The sequence below is a fragment of the Tauraco erythrolophus genome, chromosome 20 (assembly GCF_009769465.1).
Source record: "Tauraco erythrolophus isolate bTauEry1 chromosome 20, bTauEry1.pri, whole genome shotgun sequence".
Classification (NCBI taxonomy): domain Eukaryota; kingdom Metazoa; phylum Chordata; class Aves; order Musophagiformes; family Musophagidae; genus Tauraco; species Tauraco erythrolophus.
This window is the reverse complement of record NC_141484.1, coordinates 8561835-8580000: the sequence shown is the minus strand read 5'-3', so window position 1 is coordinate 8580000 and position 18166 is coordinate 8561835. Positions and strand designations below refer to the sequence as shown.

The window sequence follows — 18166 nt, the reverse complement described above, 5'->3', positions numbered from 1 at the left end:
GGCGCGGACCAATAGGAGCCTTCTCCGGCGGTGGCGTCACGCCGAGCGCCGCGGAGGGCAGCGGAGCCGCGCGCGGCCTGTCCCGGCGCCCCCGCCGAACGGCGCGGTTACACTGGGGCGCGCCCGCCCGCCTCGGTGCCCCGTCGGGACTGGTGCTGTGAGGGGCACCGCGCAGTCCCGGGTGACACGCGGGGAGTAGTGGGCGAGGAGTGCCGGCCCACCGGGGGAGGGGGAGAGGCGGCGAGGGGTTCCCGGGGCGATCCCGCCGACGAGCGAACGCGGCCAAGGGCGACCGGCGTCCACGCTCCCTTCCCGTCGCCCGCAACGCCCGCTCTACCAACATGGCGGCTCGGCGGCGCCCCTTCCCCGCTTCGGCCAATCAGCGCCGGAGGGAGGGCGAGGCGTGGCGGAAGACGGCGGCGCAGCGAGCCAATGGGAGGGCGGCGGGGGCGGGGCCGCGGCGACGGCGGCGGCAAGGGGGTGAAATTTCTCGAAGGTGCGGCGGCCGCGCCGGGGCCGGGCCGGGCGCGGAGCGGGGACGAGGACGGGGCCGGGGACGCGCCCGGGGCGGCGGCAGCGGCGGCAGCCGATGGTGACGACTCCCAGCGCCAGCGCCGCCGCCGACACCGCCACCATGAACCACAAGAGCAAGAAGCGGATCCGTGAGGCCAAGCGCAGCGCCCGGCCCGAGCTGAAGGACTCGCTGGACTGGACCCGCCACAACTACTGCGAGACGTTCCCCCTCAGCCCCGCCGCCTGCAAGGTGCGCCCTGGCCGCGCCGCCCCCGCCGTGCCCGGGGGAAACAGATCCCGGAGGGCTGAGGGGAAGCGGGGCATGGGGGAGGTCTGATGGGAGCGGGGAAAGGGCCTTTCCTTGAGGCCGGGGTTGCCTCAGAGCTGGGGGCTCCCTGGGGGTGCCGGCGCGGGGACCCTGAGGGAGGGAGTGAAGGAGGAGATGAAGCAGCTCCCGCGTTTTTTCCTCCCTCCACGTGGCGAGGGGTGCGGGAGGTCAGGGCCCCGCCGCGGCGGGATGGAGCTCTGAGGGCACCCTCGGTGCCGGAGCGCCCACGGAATTCCCGGGTGCTTTCCCCAGGGGCGGCGAAGCGAGTGGGAAGCAGCGGGGGATGTGTCAGCCGAAAGGGCAGGAGCGGCCGCCCTGCCTGGGGAGTTACCTCGGCGGGGAGCGGTGCCAAACGGCTCCAGGCTGCTGGTGTTACTGATGTGCGCAAGGAGCGGGCTGGAGAAGCGGGACTGCAGCCGCGGGGAGCTTAAAATAACACGTAGGCAGCTCGATACCCTCGTGGTGTGTGGAGCAAAGTAGCAGCGTGAAGCGCCTCCGCGCCGACTTGGAAAGCACCGTTGTAGGGCGATAGTCTGTCCTAATATCTGTTCCGTGTTCCTCTCTTGGTTTCACAGGATAACGTGGAGAGGGCAGATGCACTTCAGTTGACAGTGGAGGAGTTTGTTGAGCGTTACGAGAAGCCGTACAAGCCCGTAGTCTTGCTGAATGCTCAGGTGGGCTGGTCTGCCCAGGAGAAGTGGACTCTGGAGCGGCTCAAACGCAAGTATAGGAACCAGAAGTTCAAGTGTGGGGAGGACAATGACGGTTATTCTGTGAAAATGAAGATGAAATACTACATAGAGTACATGGAAACCACACGCGATGACAGCCCGCTCTACATCTTTGACAGCAGTTATGGAGAGCATCCCAAGCGCAGGAAACTCCTGGAGGACTACAAAGTACCCAAATTCTTCACCGATGATCTGTTTCAGTATGCAGGGGAGAAACGAAGGCCACCTTACAGGTATAGTACAGTGACAGGAAGATAAAAGTAGATATTTTCCACCCCATTAGCTATTCCTAAATAGATATGATTGTCTTTATATAAAACAAAGTGATAGCTTTACGCCTGCTGTTTTGAAATGAGTGCACATCCATAACCCAGAGGGAGGGAAGGTCAGATTTGTGTACCACAATTTCTGGTTCTGCCACCAGTGTAGCTACAAGTTTTTGGTTTTGTGCAAGTCAGTTTACCTCACTTTTTAGATTTAAAAAAAAACCAAAACACCTAGTTACCAAAAGTCGTGGAGATGAATTTTTTTGCTGTGCATGCCCTCTGGCTTTCAGATTTTAAGTACCTCAAGACTAGATCCTGGATTTTGCACCAGTGGCTTATGTACAGTGTGGAATTTTGTTTAATTATGGGTCAGTCCTTTTAAGGTAAAGATCTTAAGCTAGATTAGTATGATGTGTGGAGACTAGCTCTTAGCTCCCCTTCAGATGATTTTGAGAGAAAACAGTATTTCACATCTGTGTAGTCTCTTCAAATTTATTTTTTTTTTTAATCTGATGGAAAAGGATTGAAATTACACTTCATTCCTGAATTCCTATGCAACAACCGTGTATTTGGGTTGTTAGATACAAAAGTGATTTCTGTCCATGTTAATATAACGCTTCATAGCAGTATAAACCTAAGCTGAACCTGCCCAAGTAATTAAAGTCTTTACAGCGACTTTATAATTGTCAGAGAAGGCCTTGCCCTTTTGAGTGACATGAGGCTGTGATGTGGGTGTTTTAATTGTTTGGGCTTTTAAAAAAAAAATAGAACAAGTAATGAGCAATGGTACTCTTTTCTCTGCAGCCTCTCACGTGCGTGTAGTCCAGTTGTGCTTTTGCAGGAGTGAAGCTTGAAACTGATTCTGTTTTAAGATCACTGAGGTAGCTGGTTTTACAATGTGGTAACAGACCCTTTTATAATTCACTTCTAAGGAGAACATACAATGCAGTGATCAAACGCAAAAGCACACCAGACGTAGTCTCCGGTAGAAACTGAATATACTTACAGAACTGGGAATCATTTGTCCAAGTTATAGGTAAACTAGGTAATGTGGTTGTGACTCACCTATATTGCTCTCTTTTCCCCACACCCTCTCCACCTACAGGCACGTGCTGAGTTCCTTGCTTGTGATCTTGGTATTCACAATTCCTGTGCTTTGTTCTGGAAAATGTGGGTTTGTTTGAGGCTGTTACCGTTTTTTGAGAGATGAGTGATGCAAGAGAGCACACTGGTGCCTCCTGGAGTTAGGGGGTTTATCTAGGTACAGAAACGGATGAATAGTGTCCAGTAGTTCAAGAGCATAATTGAAAATCCAACAGGAAGTGGTGCTTTCTAATCATATGATCAGGATATGCACTGTACAGATTGACCTCTGGATTGAGAGGTCTGTGGTTGTGTATGGATCTTACAGCATGAACTCATGCTGTTTAGAGCATCTTTATTGGAGTTGTTCCTCTTTAGAATAAAGGCAGTAGTTTTTAGAAGCCATTTACTGAAGCAGTTATTCTAGTTTGGGGGTGGAGGGGGTTTGCTTTTAAATGGAAGTTACAGATTGTGAAGTTTTTAATGGTAAACTTGATGTCTCGTGGCAAACTGGGTTATGTTCGTTGTAAATTAAACGCCTGGAGGAAAATCCTGGTAAATGACAGTGTTGCTAAATAAGGGTTTTAAAGTCTTCTGTGCGTGCAGATTCAGGTTATAGTCAGGAAAATGGTATTGAACAGCGCGTCTGTCCGTGTACCAGACACGTGTTTATGTGTTTAATTTCTTCTGACTTCTTGGTAAAAGCTTTGACTGTTCTGCTCGTGGTTTAATTAGCTTTCCAAGGCTAATAGGAATCTAAAGAGTGAATTGACAATAGAAGTGACAAACATCTGCTTAGTTACTTTTTTATGGCTGTGGCCCCTTTGTGAAGTGGGAAGACTGCAGCTTGATAACCAAACTGACAGTCCCACAACTGGTGCTAGCATATGATACTGGAGAGCCAGCTTAGTTTACACCTGCATTGGAAAGGGGAAATGGAGAGCTTGCTGACTTTTGATGTTTTCTGAACCTTTGAACTCCTCCTGCTGGGTATTGCCTGCCTGTTAGCCACACGATGGAGGCATCTTGTTGGTGCTTTAGTTTCTCCCCTCTCTGCTGCCCATTAAACAATTATTGACATTTTTTTTCTTCTTGATGCGCTTGGTATTAAGTCACCTCACTTACACTGCTTTATCTGGTATGGTAGATCTTACTGTGCTCTTACAGGGGAAATGAGCAATTGAAGGTGCTGCTGCTGTTAAACGTGTGCAGTAGATAAAGTTCTCCATTGGGAGAAATAAACCTTGCAAATGGGGAATGAGAATATACCCACCAAATCCTGAATGGTCACTGGAGAATAAGCCCCATCCAGTTAAATGTTAGAACGAAAAGCCTGTTGTAAACAAACAGAAGGCATAGAGGGAGACCAGCGTTGTGTAACGTTCCTCTGTTCTTTACTTGTATTGCCTTGTTTCTTCCTCATTGTTTATAAGTAGAGAATTTTAGAAAAACATAGGAGTAGGAGAAACCCCTGCATAGTAAGAATCCTAACACAGCTTGTTGTGACTTAATCACATTCATAAACCTTGGAATCTTTATTGAAGAACTGTTTAAAACAAAATACAGCTATGAAATATAAAAAGCTGTCTTCACTTTCTTGTCCCAGAGTCATTCCTGTCTCAATTCATATCGGATTTTAGGTTAAACGTATATTGTATGGTTTTGCTGTAGTGTGAGCCTAACAGTCTGAAGAAGGTAAACAAAGGAACTGTAACTACTTTGATTTCTAACTGTATGTGGAATTAACGGCTGTAATTTTTGGTTTAATATGAAGAAAAGACGAGGTAGCTGCTTGCTTGCTCTAAGACTAAAGTATTTTTGGTTTTTTTCCCCCATGCAGATGGTTTGTGATGGGCCCACCTCGTTCTGGAACAGGAATTCATATCGATCCCTTGGGAACTAGTGCGTGGAATGCCTTAGTCCAGGGACATAAGCGTTGGTGCCTGTTCCCTACCAGCACTCCCAGAGAGCTGATCAAAGTGACGCGAGAAGAGGGTGGGAACCAGCAGGATGAGGCTATCACTTGGTTCAATGTCATCTATCCTAGGACGCAGCTCCCCACCTGGCCTCCCGAATTCAAACCCCTGGAAATCTTACAGAAACCAGGCGAGACAGTCTTTGTGCCAGGTATGTATGAGTGAGTCTCTCCAGTAAGGAAGTCTGGGAGAGGAAAGCATATTTTTTACATTAGTGTTTAGTAGAGATTAAGATAATATTTTAGCTTTCTTATGTGGCCCATCTCTTACAAAAGAAACTACTCTGAGCTGTTTCAAAAGCAATATATATTGCGAGGTGCATCTTGAGACGATTTGGTTATTTTCTGAATTCCTGAAACGCGTGTGGCCTGTAGCATAGGATTGCATGTGGTACAGGTGACAAAACAAATGGAACGTGAGTTGCAGCATCACAGGAATGTGATCCTGAACTGAATTGCAGTAATGGGAAACTGTCAAGGCATAAAACAATAGAGGTGTTTGAGTACTAGTAACTCTTAGACAAAAAGGTTTGAATTTATCTACACTGTAGCAAATTCATGACTGAATTTTGTAGCCCGGGTAGTCTGACTGCATATGAATTTCTTTGCTGTGGGAAAAGAACTACTTAAAGACACTGACACCTTCCACCCACTTCTCTGTGGTTGTGCTTCATCTTGTATTTGAAATCAAAAGCTAAAGAACATCCTGATAAAGATGCTGTTGCGGGGCTGCACGCTGTGTGCCCATTATAACTGGGAGGTGAGGTGACTAGTGGATTGAGAGGGTGAGTTCAGTGCCAAATTCTAACCTCTAAATCTCGCATCGTTTTTGTGCAGCATGGCCCATTGCTCCTATCCACATTGCTTGTCTCTCACGTACAGCTGACTTCGTGTTTGAAGAGTGCCTTGTGATTGTCTTGGCACTTATTAGTGACTCCTCAGTGTACCTTCTGTTAAGATTTTGTAGCTGTCAGGTTCCATTAAACTGTTTCCTTAGTCTTTTTATGAGGTTGTAAGTGGGTTGTAAGAACACCACTGTCTATTTTTATCCCATGTGGGGAAACAACTTTGCGTCTATTTTTAAATGAAAGGTTAGTCTGTAGTCATAAGAATCTTTACTAAATGAGCATGGAAAGTGCTTTCCAGCTTAACAGAGAGGGTTTCTGTGTGCTCGGGGTTACAATGGCTCTTGCCATTAAATAAGCCGTCAGTAGCCAGCGTGTTGCTGTCAAGGCAGATCTTCAGTACTGTTGGTGAGCTGGGTGAGTTGGTTAGAGTGTGGAGCAGCCTTCTGTAACAAGAATCTGAAACATGCTGGAGCAATTGCTGAAATAAGACTGAGGAGAAATGGCGTGATGGCAGACTCACCTGGGTTTGGGAGATAAGGTCCGGTTTCCACCAGTGCTGTGGAAAAAATGTTCACAGCTATACTTGAGCTTGCTTTCTACGTTGTAGCCAGAAATGCTCATTGGTGTTGTATTTACAGGTGGCTGGTGGCATGTAGTTCTCAATCTCGACACAACTATTGCCATCACACAAAACTTTGCCAGTTGTACCAACTTCCCTGTGGTGTGGCACAAGACAGTAAGAGGGAGACCCAAATTGTCACGGAAATGGTACAGGTAAGAGATTTAGTAGCTTTCTTTTCCTATTCTGTTTAAAACAAAACCTAAAAATACCCTGCTTGTTTACATGCATTGTTACTGTTCAGTGAGTAACCCTAAAATTTCAACTGTATTTAGGATCCTGAAGCAGGAGCATCCTGACTTGGCAGCCTTGGCTGATTCAGTTGACCTGCAGGAATCTACTGGTATTGCTTCTGATAGTTCTAGTGATTCTTCCAGTTCCTCAAGTTCCAGCTCCTCAGACTCTGATTCAGAGGTAATGGTTTTTACTACAGAAAGTGATCCATATCCTGCAATTATATTGTTTTTTTTCCATACCTGATCATGTGTACTCAACCTAATATTAATGTCTTATGGAAGAAATTAATAGAAAGCAACTAAACAAATCCACGTGGTGGAGGAGCCTGTGGTCTAAGCAGGTTCTGTTTACTGAAGCCTCTCTTTGTATTGCTAAATGGATTTGGTTTGCTTGATCTATATTTATATTGTTTAGAAATCTGTCACTCATTAGCTAAGACATGCTTGTGTAAAATGTCTGCAAAAAGGATGTTTTAAAAATGGGGAGGGGGGGAAAAAGATCCAAACCCAAGATCGTCAGTTATGACAAGACCTTTCTGGGCCTCTAAGTGCTTCAGAAAGCACTGTCTGCTCTCAGAAGACTAGGTCCTTCTAGAAGCCAAAATGAATGCATCAGTTATCTTGCCCCAGTCCAGCTTAGTCAGTGATGAAATCTAAGAACATACCTGCTCCTATTTTCTAAACACTTTAATTTAAGATCTATTTAATGTGTCTAATCTAAAATAGCACGTTCTTTGAGTATCGATTATTCAGGGTTGCTGAGGTAGCTCTTGTGGTGAATTCCACAGCACAAACAATTTACTAGGTTTCTCTAAATTCCTGTTTCATCTCTTCATCCTTCAGTGTGACTCTGGCTCTGAGACAGAGGGAATGATGCACCGGAGGAAAAAGAGGAGAACATGCAGCATGATGGGTAACGGTGATACAACTTCCCAGGACGACTGTGTGAGCAAAGAGCGCAGCTCCTCCAGGTGACCTGATGGCTGCTGTTGTTTTTTAAACACGGAAAAGACAATACAAGGCAGAGCTGGCAAAGTTAGGATAGGGTGATTCGTCAGGACAGAGAGACAGAGAGCAAGTTCTGGTTACAGAACGTAAAGCAGTTGGCCAGGGGTGATATCATCCCTCCATGAATTATTTTAATTGCTCCAAACTGAAAACTAAGGTTCTTGATTTTTTTTTTTTAATGAGGTTTTTTACTTTATTTAGTAAACAGTGTTATTATTTTTCCTAGTTGTCTCTTTTAATAGAAGTAGTTTGTTGTTTTTTTTTTTTAATGGGAGAGGTGAGATATTTTGACTTTGCTCTTCAGAGAGCACAAATAAATAGTAAACAGTTAAAGATGAGGAACAATCAGGCAAGACTCAGGTTCAGATGCCTTGTTACCCAAATGAAAACCTTCAAGTAGTGGTAATTTGGCCTGCTGTTTCACCTGTTAAAGGCAAAATTCATCCCAAATCCTAAATGTCTGTGTTTACCTATTAAAAAAAAAAAAAAATCAAGTTTCTAGTCAGTCTGGAGGGAGGAAGCACTAATACTGCAGAACCAAGAATAGGCATTGCTTAGGGAAAAGTTGCCAAGAAAGGAAGTTCTCTGGACTTGCCAGGTTAAAACCAGTGAAACACTGGGAATCTGGGAATATACTGGAGGGAGGAACATAGAAATTCTTTGCTAAATGAAGCATTTTTCTCATGTCACAGGAGCTTACCAAAATTCTTAAGCAAACTCCTTGCAGTTTGGTCAGCTGCTACTGCTGCTTTAGCTGCCTGCCTGCGTTAGGGTGCTGTCTCGTTACTGAGCTGCTGGATACTCCAGGTTTGGCATGGATGCAAGTGCTGTGGTATGGCATGCTAAAGAAAGTGTGCAACAATAATTTACCTGAGGAAGTCCAGATTCCCAGTATCGTGCCTGACTTCCCAGTGTAGGGTACTGCCTGAAGACCTGTTTGCTGCTGTACGTGTCGCCATTTATCTTGCTGTGATAATTGCTCTCTTGTCTTCAGGAGTTGCTCGTAACTGGATACAATTGAATTAGAAGTACAGAGCATCATTAAACAGTTGGAAGAGAACTGTACTGACTGCTTATTTTGCCCTGAAGGTTTTAACAATTTGCTTTTTATGATATTGTCAAATCCCATTTCACCAACCCATGTGACTGCCGGCAGGGAATGAGCAGCAGGAGATAACAATCCTTAATGCAGACCCTGTATAGAAAAAAAAAAAGAAATCCCGTGCATTTTTAAGTTGTTTGCACTTCACATTTTGAAATTAATACCTTAAATATTGAACATTAGCATACTGCCTAGAAGGTTTGCTTTCCAGGTCTCACTTTTCATCCTCCTCTATGATGATTGTTTCACTCTGTGAGGATGGGTGGGCTTTCTCTTCCAGCTGTGTGATGCATTAGATGATAGAAACAGTTCCAAACAGAAAATCTTACCTAGCTTGTGCAATTAACCTGCGTGCTGCGATCTTGTGTCCTGAGGGACACATATGAGGGGAAAGCTATAGTTGTTGACAGGCAGTTGTACTTTTTTTTTTGACAGGATTAGAGAATCTTGTGGAGGCCGCAGCTACCCCTGAGACATAACAACACCCGCCTCGAGGCAGCTGCCGATCGAAGCTCCGTTAGCAGCCAGCCAGCTCTGTTCTACCCCCTCCTGCTTCTTTTTCTCACAGTCCTTAAGTTGTTGTCACTCTTCCTCGATCCAGACACCCGTCTTCATTACATGCCGTCGAAGGTTGGCTCCTCAGTAACTTCTAGCGGAACGCCCCAACCCTGCGTTATTGTGCAATGCTTTGTTCCCTCCGCGCCCCGAGTGAGTGCACTAATAACCCGGCCTGGGGTCAGGACGTGCCGAGTATTTAATGGTTCACGGAACTGGCGAGGAAGGCGGCGGTCAGTTTTTAAAGAACTTTTTTTAAAACCAGCGGGGAAATCCGAAAACCTGCCTTGCGTTGACACTGTCGTATGTTTACATGTTGTCCTGTACACTTGAGGAAAGGAACACCAGCCCTTTTGGCCTGTCTGAACGTCCGGCAGATCTCGCACCAGAATTTCAGGAAGGGAAGGTGGTGTGAATGCTCCAAACACTGAAGCGACTTCAGCGGAGGTGACCACCGACCTGAAGCATCTTTTGTGGTCTTGTTCTACATGCGTACACCTAAGGTGCAACACCTTAACCAGCAACAGTCCGTTTACTTTTGCTCCATGTCTGTTCTGATGACTGGTAACAAAGATGCACTAGCACCTTGCGATAGGAGGCTCAATGGAGCAGGAGAATCCTGGAGTTTCTTGCACAGCAAAAACTGTGGGGGGAAAAGTCAGTATATGCCAGTAGTTACAATCCTTTAGGTGCAGCAATTGACAAAGTGTGACTCTTGTGTGATAACAGCAGTTGCTGGGCTTTAAATACCAAGCGGTTGTAGAGCCGTGGGCTCAGTCGGGCCCGTGCAGTTCACACACCTAAACGGCTTTTCTTTGAGGTTATGGCTTCAGATGTTTCTGGAACTAGCGGTGCCAATTTTAAAGGACTGGGAGGGGGACGAATTGTTGTTTTACGCTTTTTAAAAATGCAATGTGTTGCTTAAGTCCGTGTAGATGCGTTTGTGTTATGCCAGGTAAAGCTCTCATCCCCAAGGGGTCTGTGGGAGCTGCTGGGTTTTTTAGCAGGGGCTTGTGCTGGTAGTGTCAGTGAAGAGGTCTGTCAGGCTGAAGGTATGCTGCAAGGAAATGATCTTCTCTCTCTGAACAGCGCAGCCAGAAGCTAGCTGGGTTGGGGTGCTTCCTTAGGTGCTCTCCTGGGACCTAGGAGATGGGTTTTAGATCTCACTTCAGCCACTTTTCTTTGGCTGAAATCTGAAAGCAGAGGTGGTGTGTGTGTAGTAAACATGCAATAATGCCCAGGCACTGGCAGTGGAATTAAAAAGCAGATTGGCAGCCTTAACTGTGGCTTTCTTACACATGTTGGGTTTGATGGCACCCAGAACACTGCTTGTCTGGGTTTTCTGATCTTTTTTATTTAACCTTGTCTCTTCCTGTTTAAACACTCTCCCTTCTTGGAGACCGGGCCGTATCCTGTCATGCAAGAGAATCCTAAATACATTTGTCAGGATCTCTGTTTCTGAATCTTCTGTGTCAGTCACTTTGTGTAGGAGTAGTGTGGTGATGGAAAAACGGAGAGAGAAGGGTTTTTGATACACTCTTCAGCTGTCTAGACTGCTGAATTTCCTGTGGTAGCCAGACGTAAGTGAGCACGCTTGTTTTATAGACTGCTGCGGAATTCTTCCGTAAGATTACTTCATTTTAAAAAAACCTTCTCAAACTCCTAGCATTTCTGGCCAAGGTTGCCTTTCCTCCTGCCTGGTCGAACAGCCTGGGAGCCTGCACAATCCATATGTCTTCTCAGGCAGAGCAGGCTGCAGCTGCTGCCTTTTGGAAGAATGCGGGGGCCTGGAGAGGCAAAGGCTCAGAAGTCTCAGCTCTGTCACAGGGGAGCCCTTCAAGAACTGTCCTCTGCCCACATTGGTGGCTTAGCAGCACATCTAAGGTGGCTTATGCTGTAGCTTGCAGTTGCATTTGGCACACACGGTTCGGTTTTGCAGTTTTAAAATCTTACACGTGCACGAAAGCCTGCCCGCTGTGCCGGGAGAGCCACGCCTGATGCACAGTGAGAAGATCCAGAGTGCGGAGTGTTCTTCCGTGCCTGTGAGCTCTTCCATGGTGTGAAATAAAGGAATTTCAGATTGAAGCCTGTGTTCATTTGACATCCCTCACAGAAAAGCAGTGCGTCTGAAACGGACCTCAGGCATCGCCGTACCAGCAATGCTGTACTGACTTCTCCACAAGGCACTTTCTGATGTGAAACAAAGGTGTAGCTGTTCAGGCTACCTGGGAATCGGGACTCCTGGCATCTCTGGTTCTTCCATTTACAGGCTCTTGCCTCAGCTGAATTGGTGAGCTTCTGTCTTTGTTTCAGTAGATGAGGAAAATACCTACCTCACAGGGGTGTTGTGAGGCTGAAATGTAATTACTGTGTAAGATGCTTTGAAGTCATCCTCCCACAAAAAGTGTTCCAGACATCCTAAGCAACCTGAGACTTCCTAACCTGGTGTTAGTTTTTTGTAGCAGAAAACATTGGGGATGTTGTTCAGCACTCTTGGCCACGTGGTGTCCTGTGGTGGCCCTTCCAGAATTGCTGTGTGGTACATAAACTGTAGCAGAACAAGGCTTTTTGTTTTCACCAGTTTAACTGTTGGCGTTTCATGGCCTGCTCTAAACAGGAGGTCCTGCTAGATCGGGATTTTATTTTAAAATAGGACTAGAATAAATTCTGTCTCATAGGGAGTCAGCTTCACTGGCCTTGCAGGAAGGAGGGGAGCTGGTGCTTCCCAGGCCCTTGTTCCAGGCCAGGTGAAGGAGGAATAAAGTTAAAAACTGTGCTCCCTTGTGCCTAGCTCCATGCTTGTGGGAGGCTGACTGGGGAGAGTGGGTTTTGTGCTCTCACTTCTCCAGGCTTATGCTTCTTGGGGCATCCATGTCTTTTATTCTGACCCCTACTGCTTTTGTGTACTGTAGAGCCCCTGGATGTAGCAGGCTCCTGTGGTCCAGCACCCAGACCTGATGGGCCCCCTGTTTCCTTGCGCTCCAAAGCAGCAGCGCTGCTCTGCCCTCGCCCCCACCTGCTCCCCAGGGCCAGGCTTGGAGAGCCGCCTGCGGGGTTTGGACTGTGGGCTTCCCGATGGTACTGTCATTGTGCTGCCTGCTCTGGCGAAAGGTGGAGCGATTTGTGAGCTCTGGCTGTGCTTTTGGGTCTGGTAACCAGTACAGGCTTGTCTGCTGTGACAGTGCAGGAATAAAGGAATAAATACCCTGTCAGAGCTGTGGATGTGGACAATGGGCATGCCGATCTTGGCACCTGTTCTCTGCACAAGTGCTGTGGGAGCAGGTGATGCCGAGGAAGCCCTGGCATATCTTCCTCCCTTTTCCAGCGCGGGGTACACTGGCTCCAGTTTGTCGTCTTGGTTACATTAAGCCTCTCCAAATGCTTAGGAGAAAGACAGCAACCTCTTTCATAATTAACCTAGACCCTTTTCCTCCCCAAACCCCCAGCCATCGTGGGGCAGGAAGCAGGACTGTCGACTGAATCAAATCTGAAATGCCAATGTGGGCTAATGGTAATGGGAGGGATTTGGCATCCCCCTTGCAAAGCGGAGAAGGAAAGAGCTTGGTGATTCACTGGACAGTCACACTGTCAGCTCCAAACCCTGCCACTGCTGTTAGCTGCTTTTATCACCCCGTCCAGCAGAGCTGGGATACTGTTAATTGTCTTGTTTGGATGATTGTGGTTTTGCTTTTTATTTTAAATAAAATCAATTATTTTGCATTATCCTGTTGGCTAGTCACTTTTTTTTTTCCCATACCAGCATCTGAAAAAAACTACATGTGTAGTAGTTCTGTGTGCCAGGATACCGCAGTGTGCTCCATGGTGTTCAGGTAGTAGCTATGGGGGTGCTTTGGGGACTTCCTGTAGCTCGTTCTCACGTGTGATCAGTACATCTGCATGCTGGGGTGTGTTTTGGAAGCTGCTGTAGTGGCTTTGGGAGAAGTTTGTGTCAGTAGCTTTGTTACCAGACTGCAGTGTGTGCTTTTGCCCCTTCCCTGCCCCCCCTGGGCTGTATTACGAGAAGCCGTGTTTCTCTTGCCACCTCATACTGGTGAGACGGGGTTTTGTCTTCCAGGTGTCACATACTGCTTTTGGCTTTGCTTCTAGGTAGGAGGCACAGTGTGGAGGGGCTGCTCCGAGCAGAGCTGACAGACCTTCCCCCCTGCACCTGGGGGTTCAGGGAGGGAGCCCCCTCCGAGGGCACACCCGCGGGTCTGAAGCTGCCTCTTAAAGAATTTGGCTGTGTTGTGGAACAAGGATTGGGAAAGTGGAAAAACTTGTGCATTTTTGCTGAAACCAGTAACTGTGGGTAAATAAGCTGGAGCAGAGTGTGGGACAGCAGCCTGGAGGCTTTTGGAATATTTATGTGAATATATTATAGAGGGAAACACCTTGAAGAGTGAATGGTTTATGGAGACAGCAGGTTTGCCGATTTTGGCATAAACCTGCATCCTTCCTTTCCCAAACACTTTCCTTGATTACTGTTACCTATAAAACGAATTTTTTTCCTCCTTTCCAATTGCTTTTCAGAAGATCTCTCCCTGTGCCCTGTTCACATCCTCTGCCAGATGCTGCCTAGCTCGATGCACCCAGGCACTCACAGTTAGCCCCTGCTCTCCATGTGGGCACTCCGGGCGCATCGGTGCTTGGCATTTAACAAGACCCAGTTCCAGAAAGTGGTTTGAATTTTGGTGGCTGAAAGCAATGCAGAGCCATTGTAGAAATGCTTTTGTAGCACATCTCCTGCTTTTCGTTCCAAGAAGGGCAATTTTGTGTGCTCCCAGCTTTAAGATAATCCCGTTCTTCCTGATACGCAGGTACTGCTGATACTTCCCTCAGTGCCTCTCTGGCCTTGCAATCTGGACTTGATTTATTTTTATTCCTCCAAGTTATCTACCTATCTTCCTTTTTGTGACAATTGCAACCTAGTAACTCATTTCAACAAGGAGGAAGGCATAGTGATATTTTTTTTTAATTACTACCAGAAAGCCAACAGGACAAGGTTACCTGAGTGGGAATGCAGCAGCAGTCTGTGCTGCTGATGTTCTTGCTCCTTTCCTCCAGTTTGATGTAAAAACAAATAACAACTGGTATGTCTTTTGTGGCAGTTAGAAAACAAGTCACAAAGAGAACTGGGCTGGCTGCAGTCCTGCTTGAGTGTTAGCCACGATGCCAAGTAGTTACGTGATTTAAGACTGTTTGGTTAAAACTAGTCTGCTTTGCAGAATCTCATCTTTTTTTTTCCAAGGCATAAAAAGGCCAATTGTACAGCTGGTTCAAAACTGTGAAGGCCATCAACAACTCGGAGCCTGTCCTAGCTCAGGGATTAGACTGGAAAATGAGTTTTAACATGATGAAAGAAGAGCTGTACTGGGTGAGACCAGAGGTGTAGCTGCAGAGGGATTAGTGATGGGAGCTTAGGGAGAAGGTACCAAAACAAACACGAGAGAGCTCTTTGGTAGGATGGTTGCTTTCAGCCATCCCCACCCTTGTGCTGGCTCAGACCTCCTGGTGAGCTGAATTCTTCTTGCGGTGTTTAGTCTTCCACTGCTTGTGAATTGAACCGGCTCCCTGAGCACCACTGCAGCGTGAGAGCCAGCACACAGCCCGGTGTGAAACAGCAAATGAAGGAGAAGAGTCAGCCGGAGAGGTTGGTGACCTCCGAGCCTGCGCCAGCTGAAGAACAGGGCCAGTACGGTGACATTTCCTGAGATTGCATCTCATTTTTGGCATCAAAGCAGAGAGGACGTTGCTGTTCTTGTCAAGGAAAAAGTGGTATCGGTGGCTGAGGCTGGCAGAAATGATCTGGGTTTTGACCAGTTATAGGACCAGTCTATGCTCAGTCTTTATTTGAGGGGAAATGACTTCTTGGAAGGAGGACCTAGGAACATGGCATCATCTCCCTGGAACAGGTGCTATCTGAAGTCGCAAAGGCTTGTGCAAATCAGCAGCTGCTGCTTTCCCCACTGGAAACCAGCAAGTATTTCGCCTTGCTTCGCGGGATCTTGTAGACCCATGCTGGGTTACAGCTGTGGAGGCGAGGGGGGTGTTGAAATTCAGCTTTCCTCAGCCCTTTGGGTGGGAGGGATGCATCTGGGTAAGCCGAGGACCTTGGTACAGCTGCTGCCTGCACAGTTCCTGTGCTGTAGGACAGAGCAAGGATGTGCAACCTGGTAAGTCAAGTCTTTTTTGTGCCTCCAGAAGTCTCTCCTGGCTGTTCAGGGAGCAATGCTGACTGTAGTGGCCTGGGCTGCGGGGAGCCAACCGAGCTAAATCCCTTTTTCAGGCAGATTTGCAGCACAACGTTTTCCGTGGCGGGGGGATGCTCCCCGGAGCAGTTGTCCCCGCAGCTCCCCTGAATCCCTCTTTGTTGGTGAAGCTCTTCAGCTGTCACCCAGCCCTGTGCCCCCCCCCAGCCGCTCACAGCCCTGTCAAAGCCGCTTTTGTGCGGAGCCGGGGCTGCCGGCGAGCTGTGTCCCCGCAGCCAGTGCAGGGCCGTTCTCCTCCCGAGAGAGGGCACCGTGCTCGTTCGGCTTCCCGGCTCCGGGCTGCCCACGGCAAGGCTGGCACCCGGGGCCTCGGCCTGACTCCCGTACGGCCGGGGATGCCGTACCCGGGAGGACTGAACCTCCCCGAGCCCCTCCCTTGCCAGCAGCCTCCATGCAGAGGCTGCACCAGCCCCTCCGCAGCTCGTCTGCCCCAGAGCTGGAGGGCAGAGATCCCTGGCTGGGAGCCTGCGTGGCTGACCTGGTGTGGGAATCCATCCTCTCCTGTCTCGGAGCTGGAGGCATTAATCCTGCCTTGGAAGTTGATGGAGGAACTGTCTAGATACCCTCTGTCCCTCCTGGTAGGAGCTTTGCAGCATCAGGGCAAGTTTACTCCATCCGGTTGCCTCTGGATTGCCACGTCGGTCTCTCACAAGACATGCTGGGCCTGGTTTCTGCTTGGGGGGTCATCCCTGTCAGACCATATTCTGCAGGTGAGTCTAGCTCTCACCCCAGGTCTGGACATGGGGAGCGGAGCCCCGTTGTTGATTCTTTGACCTCACTGCTGTACAAAGTTAGCTCAGTTAGAGCAGCTGTTCGTGCGGACATGTCCTTGATGCTCCTGGCTGTTGCTCCCAAGGCGGGAGTGTTGTTTTTCAGAGATGTCTGAGCCCTGCAGTTCTCACGACTCCTACAGCAGGTTCCAGCAACCTGATAGTGAATTGCTGCAGGTCCAGAGGCAGAAGCCGCTACCGATTATCCTGTCTGATTTCTCCATCCATGAGCCTGATCTCAGAAGCAGCTGTGAGGGCCAGCACCTCTTATTTTAAGGCAGTGATAAATCCTGCTTGGGAGGGTACTTGAAGTGCTCTGTCTCTGCTCTGGGTTAATGCAACCACATGTCACTGTGTTCCTGCGCATGGCTCCAACCAAGAGCCATGAAAAACGTACAGTGCCAGGGAAAGAGCAGGAGAAATCCTGGATGTCGGCAGCAATCGAGGGCACTGTGACAGCTGCAAACATGTGCATCAGTGTGTAAGGCCAAAACACCCCCAGTCACCCTACTAGCGGGCCACAGGGGCCAGTTTCTGGCAGTCTCACCCAAAATTCCTCTCTGTCCCCAAAACTGACAGTCCACGTGAGCACAGGAGCAAAGACCCAGTGCCATGAGTTTCCCCACCCTGGTTGTGTCTCCAGCTGTGAGCAGTTTCCAGGGCTCAGGGCAAGTCTCCAAAAGCAGGTGATACATTGGGTTCCGGATGATGCCTTCATGGCCACTGCAGGTGGTCAGCTCAGCTCCCAGTTTACTTATAAAACAGAAGAAACACAAACAACCCTGATTAACTGCTCATTCCCAAACTGCCTCTCCAAACACAAGGCGTGTATCATGTACCCGAGACTGTGCCAGGCTCTAATCAATGATCACCCTGTCCTGTCGCACTGGCTCTGCTGTGAACCCTTCGACTGAGGCTTTTTGCTCCTTCTGCCCCTAGAAGGGTCTTCCAGAAGCTGCTTGAGAGAGAATTCCAGTCTCTCTGTGCTCCAGACCTATTTATACCCCTTTGTATTGATCTGGTGGAGCAGTATGGGCTCTCATATTTTTCCAGTACTTCCATCTAGTGAGTAAAACTTTTTGAACCTGGTACCCTCACCAAGCTAAAGAGTGGATTTGCAGAGGAAGGGAGAAGAAGGGACCAAACATACATTAAAAAAGGTGCTGAGCCAGACAGTGCTGTGATGCTACTGCTTCTGGATGTTGTGTTCTGGCTGAGCTCTAGAGCAGCTCTGGTTGTCAGGGCCCAGGAAATGCAAAGCTACCCAGGAGAAGGGAAGATAAGTACCATGGTTGGTTGTTACTAAGAATACAATTATCCATACGCTAACGATTGCCTCCTGATAGGATTACTAATCAAGACAAACCGCAGTGAGGATCATGGCTTCACTTCCTTCCTTCCACCCCAGGGATTTAATCTTGTTTTTGTGTTTTGTTTTCAGCCCGTCAATAAAAATCTCTGCTCTCGGAGATATCTCCAAAGCCTTTTCCTTGGAGGAAACTTTGGGGGTAGATTCCCATGTCTGCTCCCCTCGCGCACAGCTGGGCCAAAACTCCGTGCTGGTTTTACCCTGGCAGGAATAGCTTAGGCCTTCTAATTTCAGCCTGCTTTGTAAAAGGTCGGCTAATCCTCCCTGCAGTCTCAAGAGGCAGGAAATCCTTGGTGGCAGAGTCTGGAAGGGCCTGACAACCCCTTGGCCAGTCTCCTTATCAGCTTGTGATGGCTTTTGGGCACATCCCGTTTTTTGAGCCTCCTGTTTTTCAGGGGAGGCTCTCGCAGCTCAGCTACTCTCAGCACTCGCCCACCTGGTGGGTGTAACAGCAGTTTATGGCACAAACGTACCACCAATGTGGCCTGCAGCTC

General features: G+C 48.3%; 1 protein-coding gene across 4 annotated transcripts; it reads left to right on the top strand.

Moving 5' to 3' along the window:
- The first annotated feature begins 589 nt into the window (after nucleotides 1-589).
- On the top strand, nucleotides 590-10534 carry JMJD6 (jumonji domain containing 6, arginine demethylase and lysine hydroxylase). 4 transcript variants are annotated; one of them, XR_015222736.1, is made up of 8 exons: nucleotides 631-763; nucleotides 1417-1805; nucleotides 4762-5048; nucleotides 6383-6518; nucleotides 6639-6777; nucleotides 7443-7570; nucleotides 8300-8552; nucleotides 9145-9182. XR_015222736.1 is itself a non-coding variant. In XM_086624033.1 (7 exons), exons 1-7 carry the CDS (start codon nucleotides 590-592, stop codon nucleotides 9179-9181), a joined length of 1290 nt encoding a protein of 429 aa, XP_086480159.1. In that variant the 3' UTR covers nucleotides 9182-10534. The 4 variants fall into 4 exon arrangements, 1 of the variants encoding a protein (XP_086480159.1); XR_015222735.1 differs by having other exon boundaries at nucleotides 8300-8696; XR_015222737.1 differs by lacking the exon at nucleotides 8300-8552 and adding an exon at nucleotides 8602-8696 and having other exon boundaries at nucleotides 9145-9173.
- Nucleotides 10535-18166: the final 7632 nt, after the last annotated feature.

Bases quoted from the DNA above. Each gene is read 5' to 3' on its own strand.
- JMJD6 (XM_086624033.1), top strand. From the start codon at position 590: ATGGTGACGACTCCCAGCGCCAGCGCCGCCGCCGACACCGCCACCATG. The intron at 1,806-4,761 runs GTATAGTACAGT...TCCCCCATGCAG, and splicing joins AAACGAAGGCCACCTTACAG to ATGGTTTGTGATGGGCCCAC. The intron at 5,049-6,382 runs GTATGTATGAGT...TTGTATTTACAG, and splicing joins CGAGACAGTCTTTGTGCCAG to GTGGCTGGTGGCATGTAGTT.